Raw genomic sequence first — 27,924 nt, 5'->3', positions numbered from 1 at the left:
CTCGACCTGACTGTATATATTCCCGGAGTGTGGGCTTTAGACAGGACTTCATATAAAGAAAAACTCGTCCCTCTGGTTTCTACGATTCTTTCTAAACTGTAACTGTCCAGTAATAGCTATCATCCAGCCATGTCTCAGTTATTCCCACTATATCATAAGTCCTCCTCAGGCATTAATACTTCCAGTTCCCCAGTTTTATTAGTCAGGCTTCTGTCATTAGTATACATACAATTAAGATGTTTTTATATATTTTTTACTCTATACCTTTCCTTATGAACTGTTCTAGTCCCTCCCTCTATTCCACCCCCAGTCCCATTACCTTGCCCAAGATCTATTTTCCCCTCCTATAATGTAAATACGGGGGCTTGTCCGGAAGCTGCGGAGAGCAGACGTGCATCTGCACAGCTCCGGTGGTAACAGATAAATCCGGTGACATCCACCCCTATTATAAGAGCTGAGTGCCACATAATACCCCAGCTCCACCAAACAACCGGTCCGGAACCAGTTGGCTCCAACTCTGGAGGAAAAAGACCCCTCCGGGGAGGAGATACAGTTGAGGCCTACACCCCGTGGCAGCCCGTGGCCTAGAGTTCGGTCCCTACCATACCCCGACACATACAATGCCCTATCCACCAAGAGGGCTCTCTCGAGGCAACATCAACCCCGCACTCTCCCTCGCTATCTCCTGCGGGCCAGGACCCGCGGTGTGCGGTCTGAGGCGTGCTACTATCCACCATCTTGCAGCCTGCGCTTCCCCCGATTCCTCCGCTGACTTGAGCGGCAAGAAAGAGAGGACCCTGTCGGAGCCGTCCGAACAAGGAGGGATGCCATTTTCTACAAAAGCCTGGCGGCCACCCCCGGTTATACTACCCAGCCGAAGCTCGCCTCCAGTGGGTCCACAAACCGGCACTATTACTCAGCTAGAGGATAATTGCTGCTGATATAACTGAGGTACGGGGGTTCCTACGGGTGGGAGAGTGAGTGTCGCAAAGTGCTAGTAAGCTTCCACCACAAGGGGACTCTGACGCTCCTCCTCCCCTCCCCCACCCTGCCGATTGCAAAAAGAAACCCAGCTGACGATCCCACTCACCCCTCTTGAAGTTTTACCCTGTGGAGACTCTGGGATTTCAAGCATTGCTGGAGATCTTCATAAAACACCATCTCCCTCTGGCCGTAGTTCCACACCGCCATCTAGTGGCTATATATATATATATATATATATATATATATATATATATATATAATATAAAAAATTTCTTTACAAACCTTAATAAAAGCTGCCAGAACACCCTCTCTCTTTTAACACCTCAGTGCTTCATTAACCTGATATTTCTGTATTCATTATGACATAAATACCTATGTGACCCTAGCTTCCTGCACAAAACTAACTAGCTATCAATACCAACAGTAATTGACAAGATGGTCAAGTACGGAAAATATGTGATAAAAGAGGGTAGTCAACCGCAAAGACCCACCTCTGTTAAAGGAGACATTGAGAAGTTCATGAAAAATCATCCAGGATCGGCGCCACCCTCCACCCCCAAAAAGTCAAGCTCCCAGGAGACACAGTGCCCTTTTGAAGACTCAGTAGTGGAACATAGTGAAGTGGATGACACTTCCACAACTTCCAACTTAGCTATTTTTCGTGCATTCCTGCAAAAAGCTGTAGCCAAAGATCTCAGTGACATTAAACAAGATATGAGTCGGATTGGGGCTAGAGTGGACACTTTGGAAAACACTCATAAAGCTATTTGTGAGCACACAGAGGAAGTCGCTAACCACTTTAAATCTTGCCAGAAATACCTCAATGTTGCATTTGATCACTTAGAAGACCAAGAGAACAGAGGCCGCAGAAACAACTTGGGAGTTCGAGGCCTACCCGAAACAATCCCACCTGAATCAATAGCAGATACTGTGAAACTTCTCTACTAGGGGATGATTACCCGGAACAAATCATTATAGAAAGGGCCCACAGGTCTCTGCGTGTGAGGCCTAAACCCACTGAACCCCCACGTGACATCATCTGTACATTACTGGACTTTAGAGTCAAAGAAGCTATTCTCCAATGTGCAAGGGACAGTAGAGCGATCTCCATTGAAGGCAATGATATATCTCTTTTCCAAGATCTAGCTCCCAGCACCCTCAACAAAAGAAGGACTCTCAAACCATTGACAGACCTGCTATGTGATAGAAGAATTCCTTACAGGTGGCTATTCCCTGTCTCACTCTGTCTGTAGATGGTAAAAGATTTATTATCCGGGAACATGCAGAACTAACACCGCTTCTTAATGCCTTTGAAAGTGTCTCATCTCCGCATAACGGACTGGGCCATGGGTCAGGATCTCCTCACAATCACTTCAGTTGCTCCCCCCACCCCATGGGAAGTAACATACATAGTAACATAGTATAATAGGCCGAATAAAGACATTTGTCCATCCAGTTCGGCCTGTTATCCTGCAAGTTGATCCAGAGGAAGGCAAAAAAAAAAACTGTGAGGTACCAGCCAATTTTCCCTACTTAAGGGGGAAAAAATTCCTTCCCGACTCCAATCAGGCAATCAGACTAACTCCCTGGATCAACGACCCCTCTCTAGTAGCTATAGCCTGTAATAATATTATGCTCCAGAAATACATCCAGGCCCCTCTTGAATTCCTTTATTGTACTCACCATCACCACCTCCTCAGGCAGAGAGTTCCATAGTCTCACTGCTCTTACCGTAAAGAATCCTTTTTTATGTTTGTATACAAACCTTCTTTCCACCAGACGCAGAGGATGTCCCCTCGTCACAGTCACGGGGATAAATAGATGATGGGATAGATCTCTGTACTGTCCTCTGATATATTTATACATAGTAATTAGATCTCCCCTCAGTCGTCTTTTTTCTAGAGTGAATAACCCTAATGTTGATAATTTCTCAGGGTACTGTAGTCCCCCCATTCCAGTTATTACTTTAGTTGCCCTCCTCTGAACCCTATCCAGCTCTGCTATATCTGCCCTGTTCACAGGAGCCCAGAACTGTACACAATACTCCATGTGTGGTCTGACTAGTGATTTGTAAAGTGGTAGGACTATGTTCTCATCACGGGCATCTATGCCCCTTTTGATGCATTCCACAAGATCGAGGAAGAAAGCTGGGAAATTCATCTCAAGACACTTGCCACTGGACAACACTTGAACTCTCCTGAAGAAACATCTCATCGATCTTGATATCCTTTTTCTTGTTCTTTTTTTGAAAAAGGGATCCTATTAGCCGTAATATGTCTTTATTCCACCCATTGTGGATATATATGCGGCTTAGTTTATTCTTTAAGAGTTACTGATTTGTTTTATAGAATGTTGGTAACAGATTTATCTACCTTCTCTAGGTTCACCATTTAGAATTGCTAGTTGGTTAGGGATAGCCCTATCTAGTGACCATTATAATGTTCACTTCATTTCAGTTTTTGCTCTATAATGTTTTTTTCATCTACCGTTTTCCAATGTGGGCCCTGTTACATGATATTGGCTCTCAACTGACCTTGATATTGCTATTGACATCAATGTCTTGGTATTACTGCTCTTTCTTATTCTACTTCCCTCCCTTTCCTTTTCTTCTCCAAACCCTCTCCCCCGTACCGACTTACCAATACAATTACTTTGCACTGGTCCTTACAGAATGTTGGGTGTCTTACTCCCATTATGGCTGAATTTAAGGTAATGTCCTTTAATGTTAAAGGACTTAGGCCTCTTTCACATGAGCATGTCCGGATTAGGTCCGGATGCGTCCCGGTGCATTGCGGCAAACCCGCGCGAGTAGGAACGCAATTGCAGTCAATGTGTTTTGCACGCGCGTGATAAAAAACCGACTGTGGTACCCAGACCCGAACTTCTTCACAGAAGTTCAGGTTTGGGTTCAAGGTTCTGTAGATTGTATGTATTATTTTCCCTTATAACATGGTTACAAACAGTGGGAAACAGTCGGCACTCCTCTCTTGTATCGTGGTGCTCGCGTCCAGGGTATGAGAAGACCCGCTTCAATATATAGACAAAAGACCGGCACTCACTGTTAGAAGGTATTGTTGGCTTTATTCAAAGCATGGATACAGCATTACTCAGAGTAATGCTGTATCCATGCTTTGAATAAAGCCAACAATACCTTCTAACAGTGAGTGCCGGTCTTTTGTCTATATAACATGGTTACAAGGGAAAATAATAGCATTCTGAATACAGAATGCATAGTAAAATAGGGCTGGAGGGGTTAAAAAAAATAAAATTACATTTTAACTCACCTTAATCCACTTGTTCGCGCAGCCGGCATCTCTTCTGTCTTTAACTGTGAGCAATAGGACCTTTGATGACGTCACTGCGTTCATCACATGGTCCATCACATGGTCCATCACCATGGTGATGGATCATGTGATGAGCGTAGTGACGTCATCAAAGGTCCTATTGCTGACAGTTAAAGACAGAAGAGATGCCGGCTGCGCGAACAAGTGGATTAAGGAGAGTTAAAAAATGTTTTATTTTTTTTTAACCCCTCCAGCCCTATTTAACTTAGCATTCTGTATTCAGAATGCTATTATTTCCCCTTATAACCATGTTATAAGGGGAAATAATACAGATCGGGTCCCCATCCCGATCGTCACCTAGCAACCGTGCGTGAAAATCGCACCGCATCCGCACTTGCTTACGGATTCTTGCGATTTTGAAGCAGCCCCATTTACTTCTATGGGGCCTGTGTTGCGTAGAAAACGCACAATATAGAGCATGCTGCGATTTTCACGCAACGCACAAGTGATGCGTGAAAATCACCGCTCTTGTGCACAGCCTCATAGAAATGAATGGGTCAGGATTCAGTGCGGGTGCAATGCGTTCAACTCACGCATCCGCGCGGAATACTCGTCCGTGTGAAAGGGGCCTTAATATACCACAAAAAAGAAGCCAAATCCTCCATTATCTAAGGCCTCTTTCACACGAGCGTGACGGATTAGGTCCGGATACGTTCAGTGAAACTCGCACTATTTTGCAAGCAAGTTCAGTCAGTTTTATCTGCGATTGCATTCAGTTTTGTCTGCGCGAGTGCAATGCGCTTTGATGTGTTCACGCGCGTGATAAAAATCGGAAGGTTTACAAACAACATCTCTTAGCAACCATCAGTGAAAAACGCATCGCACCCGCACTTGCTTGCGGATGCAATGAGTTTTTCACGCAGCCCCATTTACTTCTATGGAGCCAGGGCTGCGTGAAAAACGCAGAATATAGAACATGCTGTGATTTTCACGCAACGCAGAACTGATGCGTAAAAAAACAACGCTCATGTACACAGCCCCATTGAAATGAACGGGTCAGGATTCAGTGTGGGTGCTATGCGTTCACGTCACGCATTGCACCCGCACGGAAGACTCGCTCGTGTGAAAGGGGCCTAAGAGCCCATAAAGTGTCTATTGCACTGTTATAGGAAACATACTTTAAGGCTGAGTTCAAACGAGCGTTGCGGGAAAAGGTGCGGGAGCGTTGCGGGAACATGCGCGATTTTTTCCGCGCGAGTGCAAAACATTGTAATGCGTTTTGCACGCGCGTGAGAAAAGTCGTTATGTTTGGTACCCAAACCCGAACTTCTTCACAGAAGTTCGGGCTTGGGATCGGTGTTCTGTAGATTGTATTATTTTCCCTTATAACATGGTTATAAGGGGAAATAATAGCATTCTGAATACAGAATGCATAGTACAATAGCGCTGGAGGGGTTAAATAATAATAATAATAATTTAACTCACCTTAATCCACTTGCTCGCGCAGCCCGGCATCTCTTCTGTCTTCATCTTAGCTGTGTGCAGGAAAAGGACCTGTGGTGACGTCACTCCGGTCATCACATGGTCCGTCACATGATCTTTTACCATGGTGATGGATTATGTGATGACTGGAGTGACGTCACCACAGGTCCTTTTTCTGCACACAGCTAAGATGAAGACAGAAGAGATGCCGGGCTGCGCGAGCAAGTGGATTAAGGTGAGTTAAAAATTTTTTAACCCCCTGTATTCAGAATGCTATTATTTTCCCTTATAACCATGTTATAAGGGAAAATAATAATGATTGGGTCTCCATCCCGATAGTCTCCTAGCAACCGTGCGTGAAAATCGCACCGCATCCGCACTTGCTTGCCGATGCTTGCGATTTTCACGCAGCCCCATTCACTTCTATGGGGCCTGCATTGCGTGGACTGTACGTCCAACAGTTCGTTGCTCAACACCCGGGCTAGGCCCGGTGGCTGGACGCTGGTCAGTGCAGCCGAGATAAGGACGTTTTAAGGCCTCGTGCTGCACATGGGCCTAGTCAAAAAAAACTGTCAGGCATTACTGGAGTGGGGACGTCCTCTACCAGACCCCACTTTACAGTATGGCCATGACACGTACTCGGTTTGAGGCCATCCGGAAATGCTTGCATTATGCAGATAATGCAGCATGTCCCCCCCCAAGGTGATCCTGCCTATGACCGCCTGTACAAAATCAGACCGGTCATCAATCACTTTGGGGCCAAATTTGAACAGGGCTATGTAGCTGGAAGGGAGGTCGCGGATGATGAGTCTCTCATTGCGTTCAAGCGGAGACTCATTTTCCGCCAGTATGTTCCCTCACAGCAGGCGAGGTATGGCGTGAAGCTGTACAAACTTTGTGAGAGTACCTGAGGGTACACTTACAAGTTTCGTGTGTACGAGGGGCGAAATTCCCGTATTGAACCCCCAGAATGTCCCCCCATTCTGGGTGTTAGCGGGAAACTTGTGTGGGACCTTATGCACCCACTGCTAGATAAGGGTTACCACCTGTACGTGGATAACTTTTATACTAGTATCCCCTTGTTCCAGTCCCTCGCCGCCAGATCCACGTCCGCTTGTGGGACCGTGCGGAAAAATCAACGAGGCCTCCCTACCCACGCCCTCCAGGTACTTATCCCCGGGGGTGCGAACCGTGCCCTTACCAGTGGAAACCTGTTGCTGGTCAGATATAAGGACAAGAGGGATGTCCTTGTACTGTCCAAAATTCACGGTAACGGCATCACCCCTGTCCCTGTGCGAGGTACCGCGGCAATGGTCCTCAAGCCCGATTGTATCGTCGACTACAATCGGTATATGGGAGGAGTTGATCTCTCTGATCAAGTCCTCAAGCAACCAGGGCATGGTACAAAAAAGTTGCGGTCTACTTGGCACAGTTTGCCTTGTACAACTCTTTTGTGCGGTCCCGGAGCGCTGGCAACACAGGGACATTCCTTCAGTTCTATGAGGCAGTCCTCAAGGCCCTGATCTTTTCTGACCGGGAAAGTGCAAGCCGGAGTACCTCAGGAACTGGAGGCACCCGGATCGTCCCTGGCCAACAATTTCCAGGTGTGGTCCCCCATACTGGAAAGAAGGGACGGACCCAAAAAAAGTGCAGAGTGTGTCACAGGAGGGGGATACGGACGGACACCACTATTCAGTGTGACACGTGCCCCGATCATCCGGGCCTCTGCATTGACGGTTGCTTCAGGGAGTACCACACTTCCATGGAGTACTAAATTTATATCCCAATTTAGCCACTGACAATCAGATAAAAAACTATGGTTCTCCGAGTTGAGACACTAAAACTAAAATAAAAAAAATAAAAAAATATTATTAAAAAATAATAATAAATAAAAAAAGCTGACATATTAGGTATCGCCGCGTCCGTAAGAATCTGCTCTATAAAAATACCCTATGACCTAACCCCTGAGATGAACACAATAAAAAAATAAAATAATAAAAGTGTGCAAAAAAAAGGTATTTTTTTGTCACATTACATCACAAAAAGTGTAATAGCAACGATCAAAAAGTCATATGCCCCCCCAAAATAGTGCCAATAAAACCGTCCTCTCATCCCGCAAAAAATTAGCCCCTACCTAAGATAATTGGCTAAAAACTAAAAAAAAAAATGACTCTTAGACTATGGAGATATAGTGTAAAACCCAAATACATTTTTAAAAAGTAGACATATTGGGCCAGATTTATCATTAGCTCAAGTCAGAATAATGGAGTGAAAAAGTTGCAAAAAAATGCGCAAACGCTAAAACTGCGCACAAATTTGCGACTTTTTACTGCTCTGCACTATGCTCGCCAGTTTTCTGAAAGTGGGCGTGTTTACTTATGTAAATAAATCTCTAGACAGATTTACTATTGGGACTATTTAAAAAGTCGCAAAAAAGTCGCAAAAAAATGCGCAATTTCACTCCCGTGAGGACCATGCTTATCTTATGAGACTTTTTAATAGAACATGCAACTTTTTCGTAAAACATGCAACTTTTTCCTAAAGATGTGCGACTTTTGTAAAGCTGCTTACTGACAGATAAACTGCTACCGTCAAACCACATTTATTACTGTCTTAAAGGGCCAATCATAAATCTGACTTGGCTAAAACTGACTTTAGCCATATGTGAAAGTGGAGTGAGCGGTCAGAGTAATGATAAATCTGGCCCATTAGGTATTGCCGCGTCCATAAGAATCTGCTCTATAAAAAATACCCCATCACCTAACCCCTCAGATGAATACGGTCAAAAAAATTTAATAAAGACGGTGCCAAAACAGCAATTTTTTGGCAAATTTCCGATTTTAAACTGTTTTTTTCCAGTAACAAAGCAAGGGTTAACAGCCCAAAAAAACTTAATATTTATTACCCTAATTCTGCAGTTTACAGAAGCACCACATATATGGTCGTAAACTGCTGAACGACCAAACGGCATCGGCATCATCACCGATGTTAGTGGATGCAGCAGGGATCAGAAACAGCCGGATCTCTGCCGCTGATCGTGGCACCGCACGCGGGAGGGGGGGAAGGACCGCAGGACGAGAATACTCGTCCTGGGGCACTAAGTACCAGCCCTTTAGGACGAGCATTCTCGTCCTGGGTCCTTAACGTGTTAATGCCTTAAAAAAGGATACAGATAGGGATTTATTGCATCTTAATATGACTAGAGCTGAAGGTGCCGCTCTTGCTAAACTTGTGCGTGACCGCGACAAGGTGACTAAAAATGGCGAATTGCGTGGTTTAGAGGTTTTTTTTCTGTTACGGCCTTCACCGAGCGGGAATATTTTTTAATATTTTAATAGCTCACATTTTTTGGGACATGGCGATATGTAATATGTTTATTCTTTATTGTTTGTAAATTTTATATGTAAAACTGGGAAGGGGGCCATTTAAACTTTTAGTATTTTGGTGTTTTTTTTACTTTTTATTTAATAACCATTTCTTCCCTTAGGGACTAGAACCTGGATCTTTTCAGCCCTTGTGCTATTCACCCTGATAGAGCTCTATTAGGGTGAATAGGAGCTCACACTCTCCCTGCTGCTCTGTGCACACAGCAGCAGGGAGCTGAACATGGCAGCCAGGGCTTCAGTAGCGTCCTGGCTGCCATGGTAACGATCTGAGACCCAGCAGTGTAATCTGCCACTGCCACCAATGAAGGGGATGGGACCCTGTGGCCACCATATAACAATGAAGGGGGGGGGGGGGGGGCGACGACTTGTGGCAAGTGATAATGGGGGGGGGGGAGAGGCTTTGGGGGGGAGCACCAATGAATGTAATTAAAAAGAGGACCTTTCGTGGGTCCAAAGAATATGAACTTAGTAGCAGGCTGCACAGAGCGGCGCCCAGGTATCTAAGTGCACTTACTATTATTCCTGGGCGCCGCTCCGTTCGTCCTCTGTGGCCCCCGGTATTTTCAGCATTTAGAGGAAGGAGGAGGAGACGCCAGTGTCTCTCCTTCTCCCTGACAGCAGCGGTATAACAATTGTCTGCAGCGGTATAACAGACCCGGCCTCATTAACAGGGCATGCGATCTGTGGCACCTGAGGGGTTAATTGCCACGTATCGCATGCCCTGTTATTGAGGCCGGGTGCCGGGTCTGTGATACCGCTGCCTATACTTATGTTTTACATTCATTGGTGGCGCAGTGGCGATAGCTCCTCCCCTCCTCCTCCCCTGCTATCTCCCCATTGGTGGTAGTGGCGGCCGCGTCACAGTGGAGAGGGAGGGACTCCTTCCTTCTCCACTGTGCTGTGCTACTGAAGGGAACTTAGGCTGCGCAGGATCGCGGCGGTACAGTCGCATCTGAAAATTTCAAGGCGCATTGGCGACCATTTTGGTCGCCATCTGGAGCCCTGTGGAAGTTTTTATTTTTTGTCCCAAGTTAGTAAGAAAAAAATAAAAAATAAAAAAAAATAAGCATTTTCCGCTAACTTGTGACAAAAAATTCTAGGAACTCGCCATGCCCCTCACGGAATACCTTGGGGTGTCTTCTTTCCAAAATGGGGTCACTTGTGGGGTATTTATACTGCCCTGGCATTTTAGGGGCCCAAATGCGTGCGAAGTAGTTTGAAATCAAAATGTGTAAAAAATGGCCGGTGAAATCCTAAAGGTGCTCTTTGGAATGTGGGCCCCTTTGCCCACCTAGGCTGCAAAAAAGTGTCACACATGTGGTATCGCCGTACTCAGGAGAAGTTGGGGAATGTGTTTTGGGGTGTCATTTTACATATACCCATGCTGGGTGAGATAAATATCTTGGTCAAATGCCAACTTTGTATAAAAAAAATGGGAAAAGTTGTCTTTTGCCGAGATATTTGTGACTGACAATGACGCTCTGATGCTGAATGATTAACTGTGACTGACAATGGAGCTCTGACGCTGACGAATTGACACTGACAATGATTGATTAACTGTGACTGACAATGACATTCTGACGCTGACGGATAAACTGTGACTGACAATGACGCTCTGAAGCTGACGGATTAACGCTGACAATGATTGATTAACTGTGACTGACAATGATGCTCTGACGCTGACAGATTAAGGCCTCATGCACACAACCGTTATTTTATTCCGTGTCCGTTGTTTAGTTTTTCGTGATTTTCTGCGGACCCATTGACTTTCAATGGGTCCGTTGAAAACTCGGCTAATGCACCGTTTGTCATCCACGTCCGTGATCCGTGGTTCCAGTCCGTCAAATAAATATAACCTGTCCTATTTTTTTCACGGAAAACGGTTCAAGGACCCATTCAAGTCAATGGGACCGTGAAAAAACACGGAGGCACACAAGATTGTCATCCGCGTCCGTCTTTTTCCTATCATTTGCATGGCAAACTTGACTTAGACTTTTTTTTAACTTTCCTTCATGTCTGGTGATCCTCCAAAAATAAAGGAAGGCACACGGAAACAAAAACGGAAACGGATCACGGAACAACAGAACCCCATTTTGCGGAACGGAACACAACAACGGTCGTGTGCATGAGGCCTAACTGTGATTCACAATGACGCTCTGACACTGAGGGATTAACTGTGACTGACAATAACGCTCTGACGCTAACAGATTAACTCTCACAATGACACAATGTAATGGACCAACGCTGACTTTCACTAACGCTCTGACACTGGACATATTAATACTGATTGACAATGAAGCTCTAACACTGAAGGATTAACTCTGACTGACAATGACGCCCTGATGCTGACTGATTAACTGCGACTGACAATGATACTCTGACGCTGACTGATTACCTCTGACAATGACGCTCTGATACTGATGGATTAACTGTGACAGACAATGACGCTCTGACGCTGAAGGAATAACTCTGACAATGACACGCTGACGGATTAACTGTGACTGACAATGAAGCTCTGACGCTGAAGGAATAACTCTGACAATGACACGCTGACGGATTAACTGTGACTGACAATGACGCTGACGGATTAACTGTGACTGATAATGGCGCTCTGACGCTGACGGATTAACTGTGACTGATGCTGACTGACACTAAAACTACAAGCTGCTAAACTAGCTAAACTAAATCACTAAGTTTATATATATTTTTTTATTTTTATAGCTGGGAGTGATAGAGGGATATCACAGGGAAATCGAGGAGTTAATAAAGGGTTAACTTTTTTTATTTCACTTGAGGGGGCAGCAAAGCTACACAGGTTCTGCTCTCCTCACTACTTTGATAAGCTGTAAGGCGATTGGAGCCTATAACTGGCTTCTTTGCTGGCCTTTCACTATTTACCGCTCTGATTGGCTGCTCAGACTAACCAATCAAAACGATCACCGGCAAGGGACCACTCTGATTGGTCCCTTGCTGGCATCACCGGAATGTCCGCTGTTGGCGATAGTGGCGACGTGGCTCTGTGACACTTCTGCAAGTCACAGGAGCGCTGAACGATTTGGACGTAACAGTACGCCTTTGTGCACCAAGTTACTGCTCGCCTGGGCGTATATTTACGCCCTGGTGTACGAAGGGGTTAAGAAAGAAAAAAAATACTGGCATGCTTTTTTAATTTGTTCATTACTTACATGGATGTTATTCTCTTTGTTGTAAACTGATAGAATAAATAAATAAACTTTGAAAGTTTAGAGAAGTGAGGAAAATAATTGCGGGATGAGTAGATAGACTTGATAGATAGACACAATAGACTGTAAATGTCTCCTTACAATATCCATGACAAAACCATACTCTTCGTATTAAATGCACAGTCTTACCTGGGGTAGGAACAGTATCTTTGTGTGGGGTCTTTCCCTTTCCTTGCTTTGAGTCCAACCTTGCAATTGCTGCAGAAGCAGCCGCAATCTGAGCCTCTCCTGCTGGTGCCTTTCGTGGTGCCGGACGTTCTTTAACAGTGCTGTCAGGTACCCCTCTTTAAATAAAAAATAACAACTATCAAATTATGTATGGATAGTAAAATGATAACTAGTAAGATATATTCAGACATAAAATATGTTTTGGTGAATTTAAATTAACTTTCTATTGCCTAAAAGTAAAAAAAACAATCTACTATGTCACAGGCTTACTGTGTCAGTTCTCATTTGCATCATGCCACCGGCATCCTTGGTCCCCTTTTGCTCCCTTGCGTATAATTATCAAGGTGTGTAATCTCAAGACTGTGTTGGACATCACTGCTAAGTATATGATGTTTATGGTTTTAAAGGGGTTTTCTGGGACTTAAATATTGATCACCTATCCTTAGGTCAATGCCTCACTTCCATTCAAATGTATGTGAATGAGATGCAATACAATGTATGGCGTTGTATGCAATGGACAGAAACATAGAATGTGTCGGCAGATAAGAACCATTCAGCCCATCTAGTCTGCCCAATATACTGAGTACTATGGATAGCCCCTGGCCCTATCTTATATGAAGGATGGCCTTATGCCTATCCCATGCATGCTTAAACTCTTTCACTGTATTTGCAGCTACCACTTCTGCAGGAAGGCTATTCCATGCATCCACTACTCTCTCAGTAAAGTAATACTTCCTGATATTACTTTTAAACCTTTGCCCCTCTAATTTAAATCTATGTCCTCTTGTAGCAGTTTTTCTTCTTTTAAATATTCTCTCCTCTTTTACCTTGTTGATTCCCTTTATGTATTTAAAAGTTTCTATCATATCCCCTCTGTCTCGTCTTTCTTCCAAGCTATACATGTTAAGGTCCTTTAATCTTTCCTGGTAAGTTTTATCCTGCAATCCATGTACTAGTTTAGTAGCTCTTCTCTGAACTCTCTCCAAAGTATCAATATCCTTCTGGAGATATGGTCTCCAGTACTGAGCACAATACTCCAAATGAGGTCTCACTAGTGCTCTGTAGAGCGGCATGAGCACCTCCCTCTTTCTACTAGTAATGCCTCTCCCTATACACCCAAGCATTCTGCTAGCATTTCCTGCTGCTCTATGACATTGTCTGCCTACCTTTATGTCTTCTGAAATAATGACCTCTAAATCCCTTTCCTCAGATACTGAGGTTAGGACTGTATCACTGATTTTATATTTTGCTCTTGGGTTTTTACGCTCCAGGTGCATTATCTTGCACTTATCAACATTACATTTTAGTTGCCAGATTTTTGACCATTCCTCTAGTTTTCCTAAATCCTTTTCCATTTGGTGTATCCCTCCAGGAACATCAACCCTGTTACAAATCTTTGAGTCATCAGCAAAAAGACATACCTTACTATTCCAATGGGGCTCACAATCTAAGTTCCCTATCAGTATGTCTTTGGAGTGTGGGAGAAAACTCCATGCAGATGTTGTCCTTGGTCAGATTCAAACCTAGGACACCAGCCTTGCAGCATTATAGATGTCTCATGATGAAGGGAAGGAGTCTTAGCAGGAGAAGAAGGTGATGATGATGATGACAAAGATAAAATGTTACTTGGGGATGCGGGTTGGCTGCCACAAAGAGGACCAGGAGAAGGGGAACACATTTGTTGTATTTTCCCAAAGGATTCGGTGTAGCTGCCTCATGTGCTGCAATAGAGCTCTGGTACATACAATTGTGTTTGAATGGCCACAACTTATTTCAAACCTGCACGTATTGCATACAACTGTGGTTTTGTGTGGGCACCTTGTGGAAAAAGAAAAAAAACACCATACAGGAGTTACTCGCACAGAGTTACAGGCAGCAGACGTGGCTCTGGCTATTCTTTGGGAGGTATGTCGTAACATAGTAACATAGTACATAAGGCCGAAAAAAGACATTTGTCCATCCAGTTCGGCCTGGTATTCTGCAAGTTGATCCAGAGGAAGGCAAAAAAAAAACACTGTACGTCGCTCTTTGTTGCTACCGCACTTCTCCACTGATGGTGCCCCCTTCCCATAACCCCGATCCGGCTCCCGGGTCCTTTCCAGCACACAATCATCATCGAAATCCTCACCCTCCCTGCCACTTTTATCAGACTATAAGATATCATGGTGGGCTCCTGGGTCCCCCTCCCCTGCTCTTCATTTTTCCCAACTGCCATCTAAGGGGTAAACAGGGTAAATCAATGGAGGAAATTTATCAAAACTGGTGTATAGGAAAACTGTCTTAGGCTACTTTCACACTAGCGTTTTTTGCGGATCCATCATGGGTCTGCCAAAACGCTTCCGTTACAATAATTTAACCGCATGCATCCATCATGAATGAATCCGGTTATACACTGCTCAAAAAAATAAAGGGAACACTTAAACAACACAATGTAACTCCAAGTCAATCAAACTTCTGTGAAATCAAACTGTCCACTTAGGAAGCAACACTGAGTGACAATCAATTTCACATGCTGTTGTGCAAATGGGATAGACAACAGGTGGAAATTATAGGCAATTAGCAAGACACCCCCAATAAAGGAGTGGTTCTGCAGGTGGTGACCACAGACACTTCTCAGTTCCTATGCTTCCTGGCTGATGTTTTGGTCACTTTTGAATGCTGGCGGTGCTTTCACTCTAGTGGTAGCATGAGACAGAGTCTACAACCCACACAAGTGGCCCAGGTAGTGCAGCTTATCCAGGATGGCACATCAATGCTAGCTGTGGCAAGAAGATTTGCTGTGTCTGTCAGCGTAGTGTCCAGAGCATGGAGGCGCTACCAGGAGACAGGCCAGTACATCAGGAGACGTGGAGGAGGCCAACAACCCAGCAGCAGGACCGCTACCTCCGCCTTTGTGCAAGGAGGAACACTGCCAGAGCCCTGCAAAATGACCTCCAGCAGGCCACATATGTGCATGTGTCTGCTCAAACGGTCAGAAACAGACTCCATGAGGGTGATATGAGGGCCCGACGTTCACAGGTGGGGGTTGTGCTTGCAGCCCAACACCGTGCAGGACGTTTGGCATTTGCCAGAGAACACCAAGATTGGCAAATTCGCCACTGGCGCCCTGTGCTCTTCACAGATGAAAGCAGGTTCACACTGAGCACATGTGACAGACATGACAGTCTTGAGACGCCGTGGAGAACGTTCTGCTGCCTGCAACATCCTCCAGCATGACCGGTTTGGCATTGGGTCAGTAATGGTGTGGGGTGGCATTTCTTTGGAGGGCCGCACAGCCCTCCATGTGCTCGCCAGAGGTAGCCTGACTGCCATTAGGTACCGAGATGAGATCCTCAGACCCCTTGTGAGACCATATGCTGGTGCGGTTGGCCCTGGGTTCCTCCTAATGCAAGACAATGCTAGACCTTATGTGGCTGGAGTGTGTCAGCAGTTCCTGCAAGACGAAGGCATTGATGCTATGGACTGGCCCGCCCGTTCCCCAGACCTGAATCCAATTGAGCACATCTGGGACATCATGTCTCGCTCTATCCACCAATGTCACGTTGCACCACAGACTGTCCAGGAGTTGGCAGATGCTTTAGACCAGGTCTGGGAGGAGATCCCTCAGGAGACCGCCCGCCACCTCATCAGGAGCATGCACATGCGTTGTAGGGAGGTCATACTGGCACGTGGAGGCCACACACACTACTGAGCCTCATTTTGACTTGTTTTAAGGACATTACATCAAAGTTGGATCAGCCTGTAGTGTGTTTTTCCACTTTAATTTTGAGTGTGACTCCAAATCCAGACCTCCATGGGTTGAAAAATTTGATTTCCATTTTTAATTTTTGTGTGATTTTGTTGTCAGCACATTCAACTATGTAAAGAACAAAGTATTTCAGAAGAATATTTAATTAACTCAGATCTAGGATGTGTTATTTTTGTGTTCCCTTTATTTTTTTGAGCAGTGTATTATGTCTTCTATAGCCATGACGGATCCGTCTTGAACACCATTGAAAGTCAATGGGGGACGGATCCGTTTTCTATTGTGCCAAATTGTGTCAGAGAAAATGGATTCGTCCTGGCACACCATGTAAGTCAATGGGGACGGATCCGTTTTCTCTGACACAATCTGGCACAATAGAAAACGGATCCATCAACGGATTTTCAATGGTGTTCAAGACGTTTGGCTCTGCTTTGTCAGGCGGACAGCAAAACGCTGCAGGCAGCATTTTGGTGTCCGCCTCCAGAGCGAAGTGGTGACTGAAAGGAGGAAAACTGATGCATTCTGAGCGGATCCTTTTCCCTTCAGAATGCATTAGAGCAAAACTGATCAGTTTTTTTTTGAGAGCCCTGAACGGATCTCACAAACGGAAAGCCAAAACGCGAGTGTGAAAGTAGCCTTAGTTGCTCATAGCAACCATTTAGATTCCACCTTTCATTTTTCACAGCTCCTTTGGAAAATGAAAGGATCAATCTAATTGGTTGCTGTGGGCAACTAAGTCAGTTTTCCTTCACCCCATTTTTGATAAATCTTCCCCAATGTGTTTCACCTGTAAAAACTGCATAAGCAAATGTTCTCCACGCACAGCACATGTACCCATTAACTTTAATGTGTTAATTTGCACCTTGGTGATTTTCCACTAACCTAGGAAAAATAGTTCACATACAGTGGACATTATTTTTTCTGATCACACATTTCACTACTTATTGCTAGTGTGATCTCAATCTCTGTTCCCCAAATACACCCATGCTCCTGTTGGCAACAAACCTCTAAATTAGGGATGTCAAAGTCGGGTCTCTCCATCTGTTTCCAAACTACAACTCCTAGCATACCCTGATAGCTGTAGGCGAGGGATCAGCAACCTCTGGCACTCCAGCTTGTTCTGAAACTACAACTCCCAGAATCCTGCTTTCACTTCTATGGGAGTTACAAATGACAGCCGAAAAAGTGTGCATGCTGGGAGTTGTAGTTTCACAGCAGCTGGAGTGGCAAAGGTTGCTTATCTCTGCTGTAGGCTGTCCAGGCATGATGGAAGCTGTTAGAGGGCCAGAAGTTTGACATCCCTGCTCTAAAGTATCTCAACCAAATTCACTAACTACTATATACTTATGGTGGCAGAAATTCATATCACCTCAAATGTGGATGTCACTTTGACCTGTACCACCTACCTAAACATTGCACCAGACCAAGTACACTTCTTCATAGCAATGGTATTCCTCAAAGGCCATGATCTCATGAACAGGATCATGAATTCTGTTAAACTGTAAAAATTGTTCAGAAATGATTTGAGAAACATGAGTTCCAGGTGTTGTCTTGGCCCTAGATTTAAATTTTATCAAGCATCTGTGGAATGTGCTGCAGTGTTTCACAGGGATAAGGGGAACCTAAACAAATATTGATATATCCCTTATCCACATACTTTAAACAAAGGACCTTACATGTGATCACCAAAGACCTTTGTCCAAGTAATTCCAACAGGCCTTTTTCCATTCCAACGGGGTAATAACAGGGCTTCCTTTATCTTACAGTGAGAAAAGCAAGACTTTCCACCTCCTGTACTGGTCAGAGCAGATTCTCCCCTCCTTTTGCCAATAGTCATAGCAGGCTTTCTCCTCTTTCAACATCCACAGTGGTCACCATAGAGCTTCCCTCTCTGATTTAACCATCATCACAGCGACCCAGCAACTGTTTTTGTCCAACTCTTCTCCAGTTGCTAATGACTGTATTGCTACTGTAAGGTTAGTCTTCACATGTACAGTCAGACCTTTCACCGATTCGGGGGCTAAGAGCATAAAGATGCCCCCTTTCTCGGGTACCAACAGTGTGGACATTTTCCTTGAACTGGTGGCCAAGGAAGTCGAGAAACTCCAATTTGGGATCCAATTTGACGTCCCGTAAATTACAATCTTTATGTGGTCTTGAAAAATTGCATATTTATTATTAAACAATCCTACAAGGGGAAAATCTAGTAGTATTCAACTATGAGGACTACAGAAAGAAACCCTATCCCATTCCTTAGGGAGACTGGGGTTATGTTATTACATCAGCAGATGCAGATGATGATTGTCGGGAAATAAGTGTTCCTTCCCAACAATTGCCTGCTCGTCAGTAGATGAGATCACTGCTATTACATGCAGCGCTCTCCTCCATAGTCTGGGGAGGAGCGATCGCTATTGCCCTAGCTTATCCTCATACAAAATAATTATCTGCCGGCAGCAGACCGTGATTAGACACCACGATCTACCACAGGCAAACAATGATTTTTAAACATGCTTACAGAATGCGATTGTACAGTAATTGGCGACAATATTATCCTACAAACACTTGTTAGCGATTATCTGCATGACTATCTGCTGGTGTAATACAGCCTTTAAAAAAGTCCCTTGACTTACAGCTAATCAGTAAGAATGAATTTATTTTCATGTAATCCTGTGCAGATATCCACATTCTATGAGCTACCCAAAATACTTTGTGGGGTCACCCTCCTGCATGGGAGACATACTGTCTCTTTGGTAGGATCTTTAACCCAGAATGTGGGTTTATATTGACCACATGGTGAGATCATTTGTTGGAGGAAACTGGAGGGCATTAACGGTGCACAGGATGTTCTCCTTAGTCTACATGCACACGACCGTATGTGCTTTGCGGTCCGCAAAAAAAACGGATGACGATCAGTATGGCATCCGTTTTTTTTGCGGATCCATTGTAATAATGACTATCCTTGTCCTCAAAATAGAAAAAAAATAGGACATGCACTTTTTTTTTGCGGACCAACGTAATGGACATACGGATGCGGAGAGCACACTGTGTGCTGTCTGCGTTTTTTGCGGACCCATTGAAATTAATGGGTCCGCATCCTATCCGCAAAAAAAACTGATCGGACACAGAAATAAAATACGGTCGTGTGCATGAGGCCTTACCAGCATAAACACGGAATCACTATATAGTGTAGCTCACTACTACATGATGCTGGTTTAAAGGCTGCGGAATACTACTGTATCTCAAGTTGCATAGCACACACCTGAGCAGACATAATTAGGCTACTTTCACACTAGTGTTCGGGGCTCCGCTTGTGAGTTCCGTTTGAAGGGGCTCACAAGTGGCCCCGAAAGGATCCGTCCAGCCCTAATGCATTCTCAGTGGATGCGGATCCGCTCAGAATGCCTCAGTCTGGCACCGTTTGTCCTCCGCTCCGCTCAGCAGGCAGACACCTGAACGCAGCTTGCAGCGTTCGGGTGTCCGCCTGGCCGTGCGGAGGTAAACGGATCCGTCCAGACTTACAATGTAAGTCAATGGGGACGGATCCGTTTGAAGTTGACACAATATGGCTCAATTTTCAAACGGATCCGTCCCCTATTGACTTTCAATGTAAAGTCAAAACGGATCCGTTTGCATTATCATGAACAAAAAAATAATAATTTTTTTTATTTTATTTTTTGTTCATGGTAATGCAAACGGATCCGTTCTGAACGGATCTAAGCGTTTGCATTATAGGTGCGGATCCGTCTGTGCAGATACCAGACGGATCCGCACCTAACGCAGGTGTGAAAGTAGCCTTATCCCACCAAAGTTTGTGTTGACAATTTTTTTCCTTTTTGACTCTCAAATACACCACCAGCTCAAGAGAACCGTGATAGAAGGTCCCTGCATTTCCACACACGCTAATCTCCTCCTGGGATGATGGGAGAACACTGTGGTCTTCCCTCCTGAGGACATTCCCTGGTCACCACATATTGTAATCTGGCTACATCAATGATATATTGGTACTTCGGTCTGGATCTTGGAATTTTTGTGACTTTGTGGACTCTATGAATACCAATAAAGTGGGCCTAGAGGTCAAATATGAAATTCCCCACACATCACTTTTCTAGATCATCAACCCACTGAGGATGCCTCGGCGATGATTCCAAGTACTTTGTAGTAGAAATCCACGTCAATGAACAGTCTACTGCATTAAAGGGGTTGTCCAGGTTTAGAGATGAACCCAGATATACTGTAATCTCTTTTGTACTGGTTTACCATGTACAAGTGGAGCATCTGAGCATTTCTTGCTCTGATGGTCCCCATGCCTTGCACTGCGTGAGTAACATAGCGGGGGGGGCTTCACAACACAATGCTAGGCAGAGACTTTCGCCTAGCAGGAAGCATAGTGACATCACAGGCTAAAGTGGCCGGTCTATAGCCCTGTTTTAGAGGAGAGTGCCTTCCCTTTAAAACCGCCCTAAACAGCACTATAGACTGGGTCTCTAAAACAAAGTGAAACCATAATTAGCGACTTAGGCACATAAAATGTTCATTTCTCCAAAATGTTTGACATCTTCAAAAAAACACTGGGAGGGCCTCAGAGCTGACAAAGATATGCTTGATCTTATCTCAGCTAGACCATCCATAGAATGGGTTGTATTGTCTCATTACACACAGATTTTGCAGTAATTTTAGGTATAGTTAATGTTTTGCCTGTGATAATATGTGTCCTACTATGTCCATTATTACTGGACTTTACTTCAGGAACCACAAGGTAGCTACTTCTAGGAGTAGTCTCTGATCAAAGGCTGCTGACTCAAGCAGGTCAAGAGGACACCAGTATGTGGCACCAAGGGGATAGGCAAAAGTGTGGTCAGAGGGCAAGCTGATGTCAGAACAGGCAGAGTTTGTGCAATAAGTTAAACAGGCAATAGATAAGGGCAAGTAGCACAAGGTTAAGGACAGGAGGTACAGGGTCAATATGGTAATCAGGCAGAGGTCAGAACATATAACATATCTTTGCAGCAGGGCCAGCGCCACCCATAAGCAAAGTACGCCACAGCGTAGAGCGCATTCTTGCTGGGGGCGCCGGCGAAACTTGTGGGGGATCTGTGGCCGACACTTGTGGGGGGTCTGTGGCCGACACTTGTGGGGGGTCTGTGGCCGACACTTGTGGGGGGTCTGTGGCCGACACTTGTGGGGGGTCTGTGGCCGACACTTGTGGGGGGTCTGTGGATGACACTTGTGGGGGATCTGTGGATGACACTTGTGGGGGATCTGTGGATGACACTTGTGGGGGATCGGTGGATGACACTTGTGGGGGATCGGTGGATGACACTTGTGGGGGATCGGTGGATGACACTTGTGGGGGATCTGTGGAAGACACTTGTGGGGGATTTAAGACCCAGGTCCTTGCCCAAAGAGAGTGAGTACCAGGCAGCAGATGGGAAGGCCACAAGTAGCCTGAGGTATGGAAGAGTGAGGGCAGTGTGTGCTCCAGTGGCTGTGCCCATTAAGAGAGAGGAGATGGAACACTGCCATCAAAGTATCCACCCTAGACCCCTCTTATTTGATCCACACTGTAGATATTGGTCTGGGACAAGCTGTTCAGCCACGATCAGACCTGCACAGAGGTTGTACAGCCTCTCTGGGGGCTGTATTTCCCCTGTAACTGGGGCTACCATGTCAGCCCTAGCTACGAGAGAAATTAATAGTAAAAAAAATATATATATATATTTAAAAAATAGAAAAAAAATAGACATATTTGTTATTGCCGCGTCTGTAACAACCGGCTCTATAAAAATATCACATGATCTACCCCATCAGGTGAACGGCGTAAAAAAAAGTCTGGAAGTCTTAACACCCAGCGCCATACATGTACGGTGCAAGGTTCACGGCACTCTGGGGAACGATCGGGGGAAGTCGCAGCACCATGCCTGCTCTTACTGGCAGGCAGCCATGGCGGGTAAGGGCAGCATGGTGCGGCACCGCCCCCCTGCAGCTCTAAGCGCTGCGTTTGGACGATCAATGAGACTGGCACATCGCAGCGCAGGAAGCTGTCAGAGGCATCGGGGAGGGTCGGGAGGAGGTGGTGGCAGATGCTGAACAAGTCAGCACCGGTTACCTCCAAGATAAGGCAGGGAATAACAGTGTTTGGGGTCCCCTGCCAGTGCTGCGATTGGCTGGAACAACGCTCCAGCCAATAGCAGCGCTATAGCTGCACAGAAACAGGCAGAACTTCCCTGCATGCAGCCATTCTAGCTGGTGACTACATGAAGAGAGGTTCTGTGCCTTTCTGTGCGGCTTGTGGCTTGCAAGGACTTGTAGTGCACACGACTTCGATTTAACCTCTTTCCTGCTGAAAAGAAGAAGGAAGAAGAAAATCTGGAATAGCTGCACAGATTTTTTTTTTTTCATTTGCAGTTGTTCCAGATCCCTTAACCACCCTCCGTCCCTGTCCCGGCCCATAAGACGCGCCTAGGTTTTAGAAGAAAACTATAAGAAAAAAATATTTTCCATTACACCTCAGGTCAGACCAGCAATCAGACCCCCAAAGTTAATCAGACCTCAGCTTACAGCCCCAATCAGACCCCCAATGTAAATCAGACCTCAGATCAGAACCCCAATGACTCAGATCAACCCCCCAACCTTCAGCCCCCATATGTTAGCCATCTATCAGCCCCCATATGTTAGCCATCTATCAGCCCCCCTATGCCAGCAGCCCCCATATGTCAGCCATCAGCCCCCATATATTCAGCCATCAGCTCCATATATTCAGCCCCTATTTGTCAGCCATCAGCCCCATATATCAACGCCAATATGTCAGCCACTAGCCCCCAGCGCAAATAAAATATAAAAATTCACCTCTCCTGGACGCCACCACTCCTAACCATCACGATCCTCTTCATCCTGCTGTCGGCTGTGTATCGCGGCGCACAGTGTGAGGTCACAGAGCGCCCTCACTCTGTGCGCAGCACTGCACAGCCGATAGCCGAGCCAAGGACCAGGAATCGGTGAGTACAGAGCCTTCACCGCTTCCCGGTCCTCCGGTACTAATAAAGCGCTTCCATAATGGAAGCGCTTCATTAGTATTCACCCCATAAGACTTTGGGGGGGGGGGAGTGCGTCTTATGGGGTGAAAAATACGGTATGTGTAGAGGAGTCCCTATTACTGTTCAAAGGGAGGATTAGCTTCCGCCAGTACCTGCCTAGCAAATGGGCAAGGTATGGCATTAAGTTATACAAACTTTGTGAGAGTAGCTCCGGGTACACCCACAAGTTCCGCGTTTATGAAGGGAAAGATTCCGGATAGAACCCCCAGAATGCCCCCTCTCCCATCTGAGAAGTTAGTGGGAAGATCGTGTGGGACTTACTGCACCCACTGCTGGATAAAGGTTACCACCTCTATGTGGATAACTATTATACCAGCATACCCTTATTCAGGTCCCTAACTGCCAGAGGTACTGTGGCTTGTGGCACAGTGCGCAAAAATCAGAGAGGCCTCCTTAGATCCCTAATAGGGCAACCACTGAGAATGGGTGAAAGTAGGGCTCTCCTTCATGATAACATGCTGGTGGTTAAGTACAAGAGGTACGTCCTTGTACTGACCAACATTCCCACTAACGCCAGCTCCCCTGCGCCCTGTACGTGGTACCACTACCACTGTCCCCAAACCAGTTTGCATCCTGGACTATAATAGGCACATGAGAGGGGTGGATCTTTCAGATCAACTTCTGAAGCCCTACAATGCCACACGAAAAGTGAAAGTGTGGTACAAAAAACTGGCCGTACACATCGTACAGATGGCAATGTGCAAAGCGTACAGTACAGACCAAAAGTTTGGACACACCTTCTCATTCAAAGAGTTTTCTTTATTTTCATGACTATGAAGGCATCAAAACTATAAATTAACACATAACAAACAAGTGTGAAACAACTGAAAATATGTCATATTCTAGGTTCTTCAAATTAGTCACCTTTTGCTTTGATTACTGCTTTGCACACTTTTGGCATTCTCTTGATGAGCTTCAAGAGGTAGTCCCCTGAAATGGTCTTCCAACAGTCTTGAAGGAGTTCCCAGAGATGCTTAGCACTTGTTGGCCCTTTTGCCTTCACTCTGCGGTCCAGCTCACCCCAAACCATCTCGATTGGGTTCAGGTCCGGTGACTGTGGAGGCCAGGTCATCTGGCGCAGCACCCCATCACTCTCCTTCATGGTCAAATAGCCCTTACTTTCAAAGTTTTCCCAATTTTTCGGCTGACTGACTGACCTTCATTTCTTAAAGTAATGATGGCCACTCGTTTTTCTTTACTTAGCTGCTTTTTTCTTGCCATGATACAAATTCTAACAGTCTGTTCAGTAGGACTATCAGCTGTGTATCCACCTGACTTCTCCTCAACGCCACTGATGGTCCCAACCCCATTTATAAGGCAAGAAATCCCACTTATTAAACCTGACAGGGCACACCTGTGAAGTGAAAACCATTTCAGGGGACTACCTTTTGAAGCTCATCAAGAGAATGCCAAGAGTGTGCAAAGCAGTAATCAAAGCAAAAGGTGGCTACTTTGAAGAACCTAGAATATGACATATTTTCAGTTGTTTCACACTTGTTTGTTATGTATATAATTCCACATGTGTTAATTCATAGTTTTGATGCCTTCAGTGTGAATCTACAACTTTCATAGTCATGAAAATAAAGAAAACTCTTTGAATGAGAAGGTGTGTCCAAACTTTTGGTCTGTACTGTACGTGCTATTTCATTGTGCAGGCCACAGAGGAACTTTCCTTCAGTTCCAAAAGGTGGTTATCAAGGCCCTAATTTTTCAAACCCAGGCCGGGGATGGAGCTCAGTTATTTGAAAGGACACTAAAATAAAATAACTGTCACGAGTTGGAGGTCCCAGGAGAGACTACCGCGTCGTCAAGCAATAAACAAACGGAAATCAGGTACAGACACACAAGAGTTTATTGCACAAACAAAAAACAGGGAAGGCAGCACAGACAAAACATGAGCTCTATGTACCGTCAGCACAGTGGGAGAAAACCCCCACTGCGCCACTGTCTAGTAATACTCCAGAGGGGCGTGACTAAGCAACTCCTGGTATTCACTAGGGCCCCAGAAGGTAGGGTTAGGCTTTGCCGCAGGAAGTTGCCAGGGTCCACTCTGGAGCGTGAACTAGACAGTGACAGCAGGAACGAATGGACAACAGGTACCAGAAGGTACCGACGGCACATAGGCATACATAACAGACAGGCAAATACAAACAGGGCAACTTATAACACAAGCAGGAGTACATAGCAAGGAAACAGGAGTGACAATGAGCAGAGAAGGACTTGCTCCACCAGTAGTAAACTGCATGGCCTTGCGCATACCACTCTGCTGCAAAGAAAGGTGCAGCAAGGGCTTGCTGAACAGAGACATATGAATACACACAAGGTAACTAAAACATAACTGGCAGAACAGATAACAGAAAGACAGGAAAGAGGACGTCAATGAACAAGTAGGGAAACCCACAGAGCACAGACAGACAGACACGGATCCCATGGGTCAGCAGCATGGAGAGAGAGAACAAACCAGGAGCAGGACAAGACAACACACACCAGGAGAGCTGACACAGAACTGAGGAAACCTCAGCCTTATATACAGGTTCCATGGGTGCAGCAGAGAGGCCACAACCATGGAGCAGACAGAGGATTAACTCCTAATAGGAACACAGGGGAGTTAACCCATACAGAACCACAAATAACACACAGAAACAAAACTTCAGCGAGGAGCGCCGAACGAACAAGAACAGAAGGTCACAGCCAGAGATGGTGGCTGTGACAATAACAAACTTTATTGAAATGATTAATTTAAAAACTGGAGGATTCAACACTCTTGCTACTTTATACTTTGCAGGAATACAATACCATATACAAGAGCAGTCAGTGAAGCATCCCAATTCATTAGTTTGGTGTGTCGGGTATTTGTTTCAAATAAGATATGAAATCATAAAAATTATGATTTCATATTTTTATGAAATATGAAAAAGTAAAAATTAAATTGGCGGACATATAAACGCCAGTTCTTTTATTGATGAGATCTAAAGTTAATTTGTGCAGATAATGAAACAGGGTGCAATTAATTATATAAAATATAATTTATTACAAATAAATACACTGCTCAAAAAAATAAAGGGAACACTTAAACAACACAATGTAACTCCAAGTCAATCACACATCTGTGAAATCAAACTGTCCACTTAGGAAGCAACACTGAGTGACAATCAATTTCACATGCTGTTGTTCAAATGGGATAGACAACAGGTGGAAATTATAGGCAATTAGCAAGACACCCCCAATAAAGGAGTGGTTCTGCAAGTGGTGATCACAGACCACTTCTCAGTTCCTATGCTTCCTGGCTTATGTTTTGGTCACTTTTGAATGCTGCCGGTGCTTTCACTCTAGTGGTAGCATGAGACGGAGTCTACAACCCACCCAAGTGGCTAAGGTAGTGCAGCTTATCCAGGATGGCACATCAATGCGAGCTGTGGCAAGAAGGTTTGCTGTGTCTGTCAGCGTAGTGTCCAGAGCATGGAGGTGCTACCAGGAGACAGGCCAGTACATCAGGAGACGTGGAGGAGGCCGTAGGAGGGCAACAACCAAGCAGCAGGACCGCTACCTCCGCCTTTGTGCAAGGAGGAACAGGAGGAACACTGCCAGAGCCCTGCAAAATGACCTCCAGCAGGCCACAAATGTGCATGTGTCTGCTCAAACGGTCAGAAACAGACTCCATGAGGGTGATATGAGGGCCCGACGTCCACAGGTGGGGGTTGTGCTTACAGCCCAACACAGTGCAGGACGTTTGGCATTTGCCAGAGAACACCAAGATTGGCAAATTCGCCACTGGCGCCCTGTGCTCTTCACAGATGAAAGCAGGTTCCCACTGAGCACATGTGACAGACGTGACAGAGTCTTGAGACGTCGTGCAGAACGTTCTGCTGCCTGCAACATCCTCCAGCATGACCGGTTTGGCATTGGGTCAGTAATGGTGTGGGTTGGCATTTCTTTGGCCCTCCATGTGCTCACCAGAGGTAGCCTGACTGCCATTAGGTACCGAGATGAGATCCTCAGACCCCTTGTGAGACCATATGCTGGTGCGGTTGGCCCTGGGTTCCTCCTAATGCAAGACAATGCTAGACCTCATGTGGCTGGAGTGTGTCAGCAGTTCCTGCAAGATGAAGGCATTGATGCTATGGACTGGTCCGTCCGTTCCCCAGACCTGAATCCAATTGAGCACATCTGGGACATCATGTCTCGCTCTATCCACCAACGTCACGTTGCACCACACAGACTGTCCAGGAGTTGGCAGATGCTTTAGTCCAGGTCTGGGAGGAGATCCCCCAGGAGACCGTCCGCCACCTCATCAGGAGCATGCACAGGCGTTGTAGGGAGGTCATACAGGCACGTGGAGGCCACACACACTACTGAGCCTCATTTTGACTTGTTTTAAGGACATTACATCAAAGTTGGACCAGCCTGTAGTGTGTTTTTCCACTTTAATTTTGAGTGTGACTCCAAATCCAGACCTCCATGGGTTGAAAAATTTGATTTCCATTTTTTTATTTTTGTGTAATTTTGTTGTCAGCACATTCAACTATGTAAAGAACAAAG

The 27,924-nt window shown here is 45.4% G+C and overlaps 1 protein-coding gene across 1 annotated transcript in view; it reads right to left on the bottom strand.

The window, feature by feature from the left end:
- UBXN6 (UBX domain protein 6) overlaps positions 1 to 27,924 on the bottom strand; it is a 278,997-nt gene that overhangs the window by 199,715 nt on the left and 51,358 nt on the right. The window contains exon 2 of the mRNA XM_040417750.1: positions 12,508 to 12,662. Within this exon, the coding sequence (XP_040273684.1) occupies positions 12,508 to 12,662 (155 nt within the window). The remainder of the gene's footprint in view (positions 1 to 12,507; positions 12,663 to 27,924) is intronic.

The sequence above is a fragment of the Bufo bufo genome, chromosome 2 (genome assembly GCF_905171765.1).
Source record: "Bufo bufo chromosome 2, aBufBuf1.1, whole genome shotgun sequence".
Lineage (NCBI taxonomy): Eukaryota > Metazoa > Chordata > Amphibia > Anura > Bufonidae > Bufo > Bufo bufo.
Note: the sequence above shows the minus strand (reverse complement) of the source record. Positions and strands in the feature narration are given on the sequence as shown.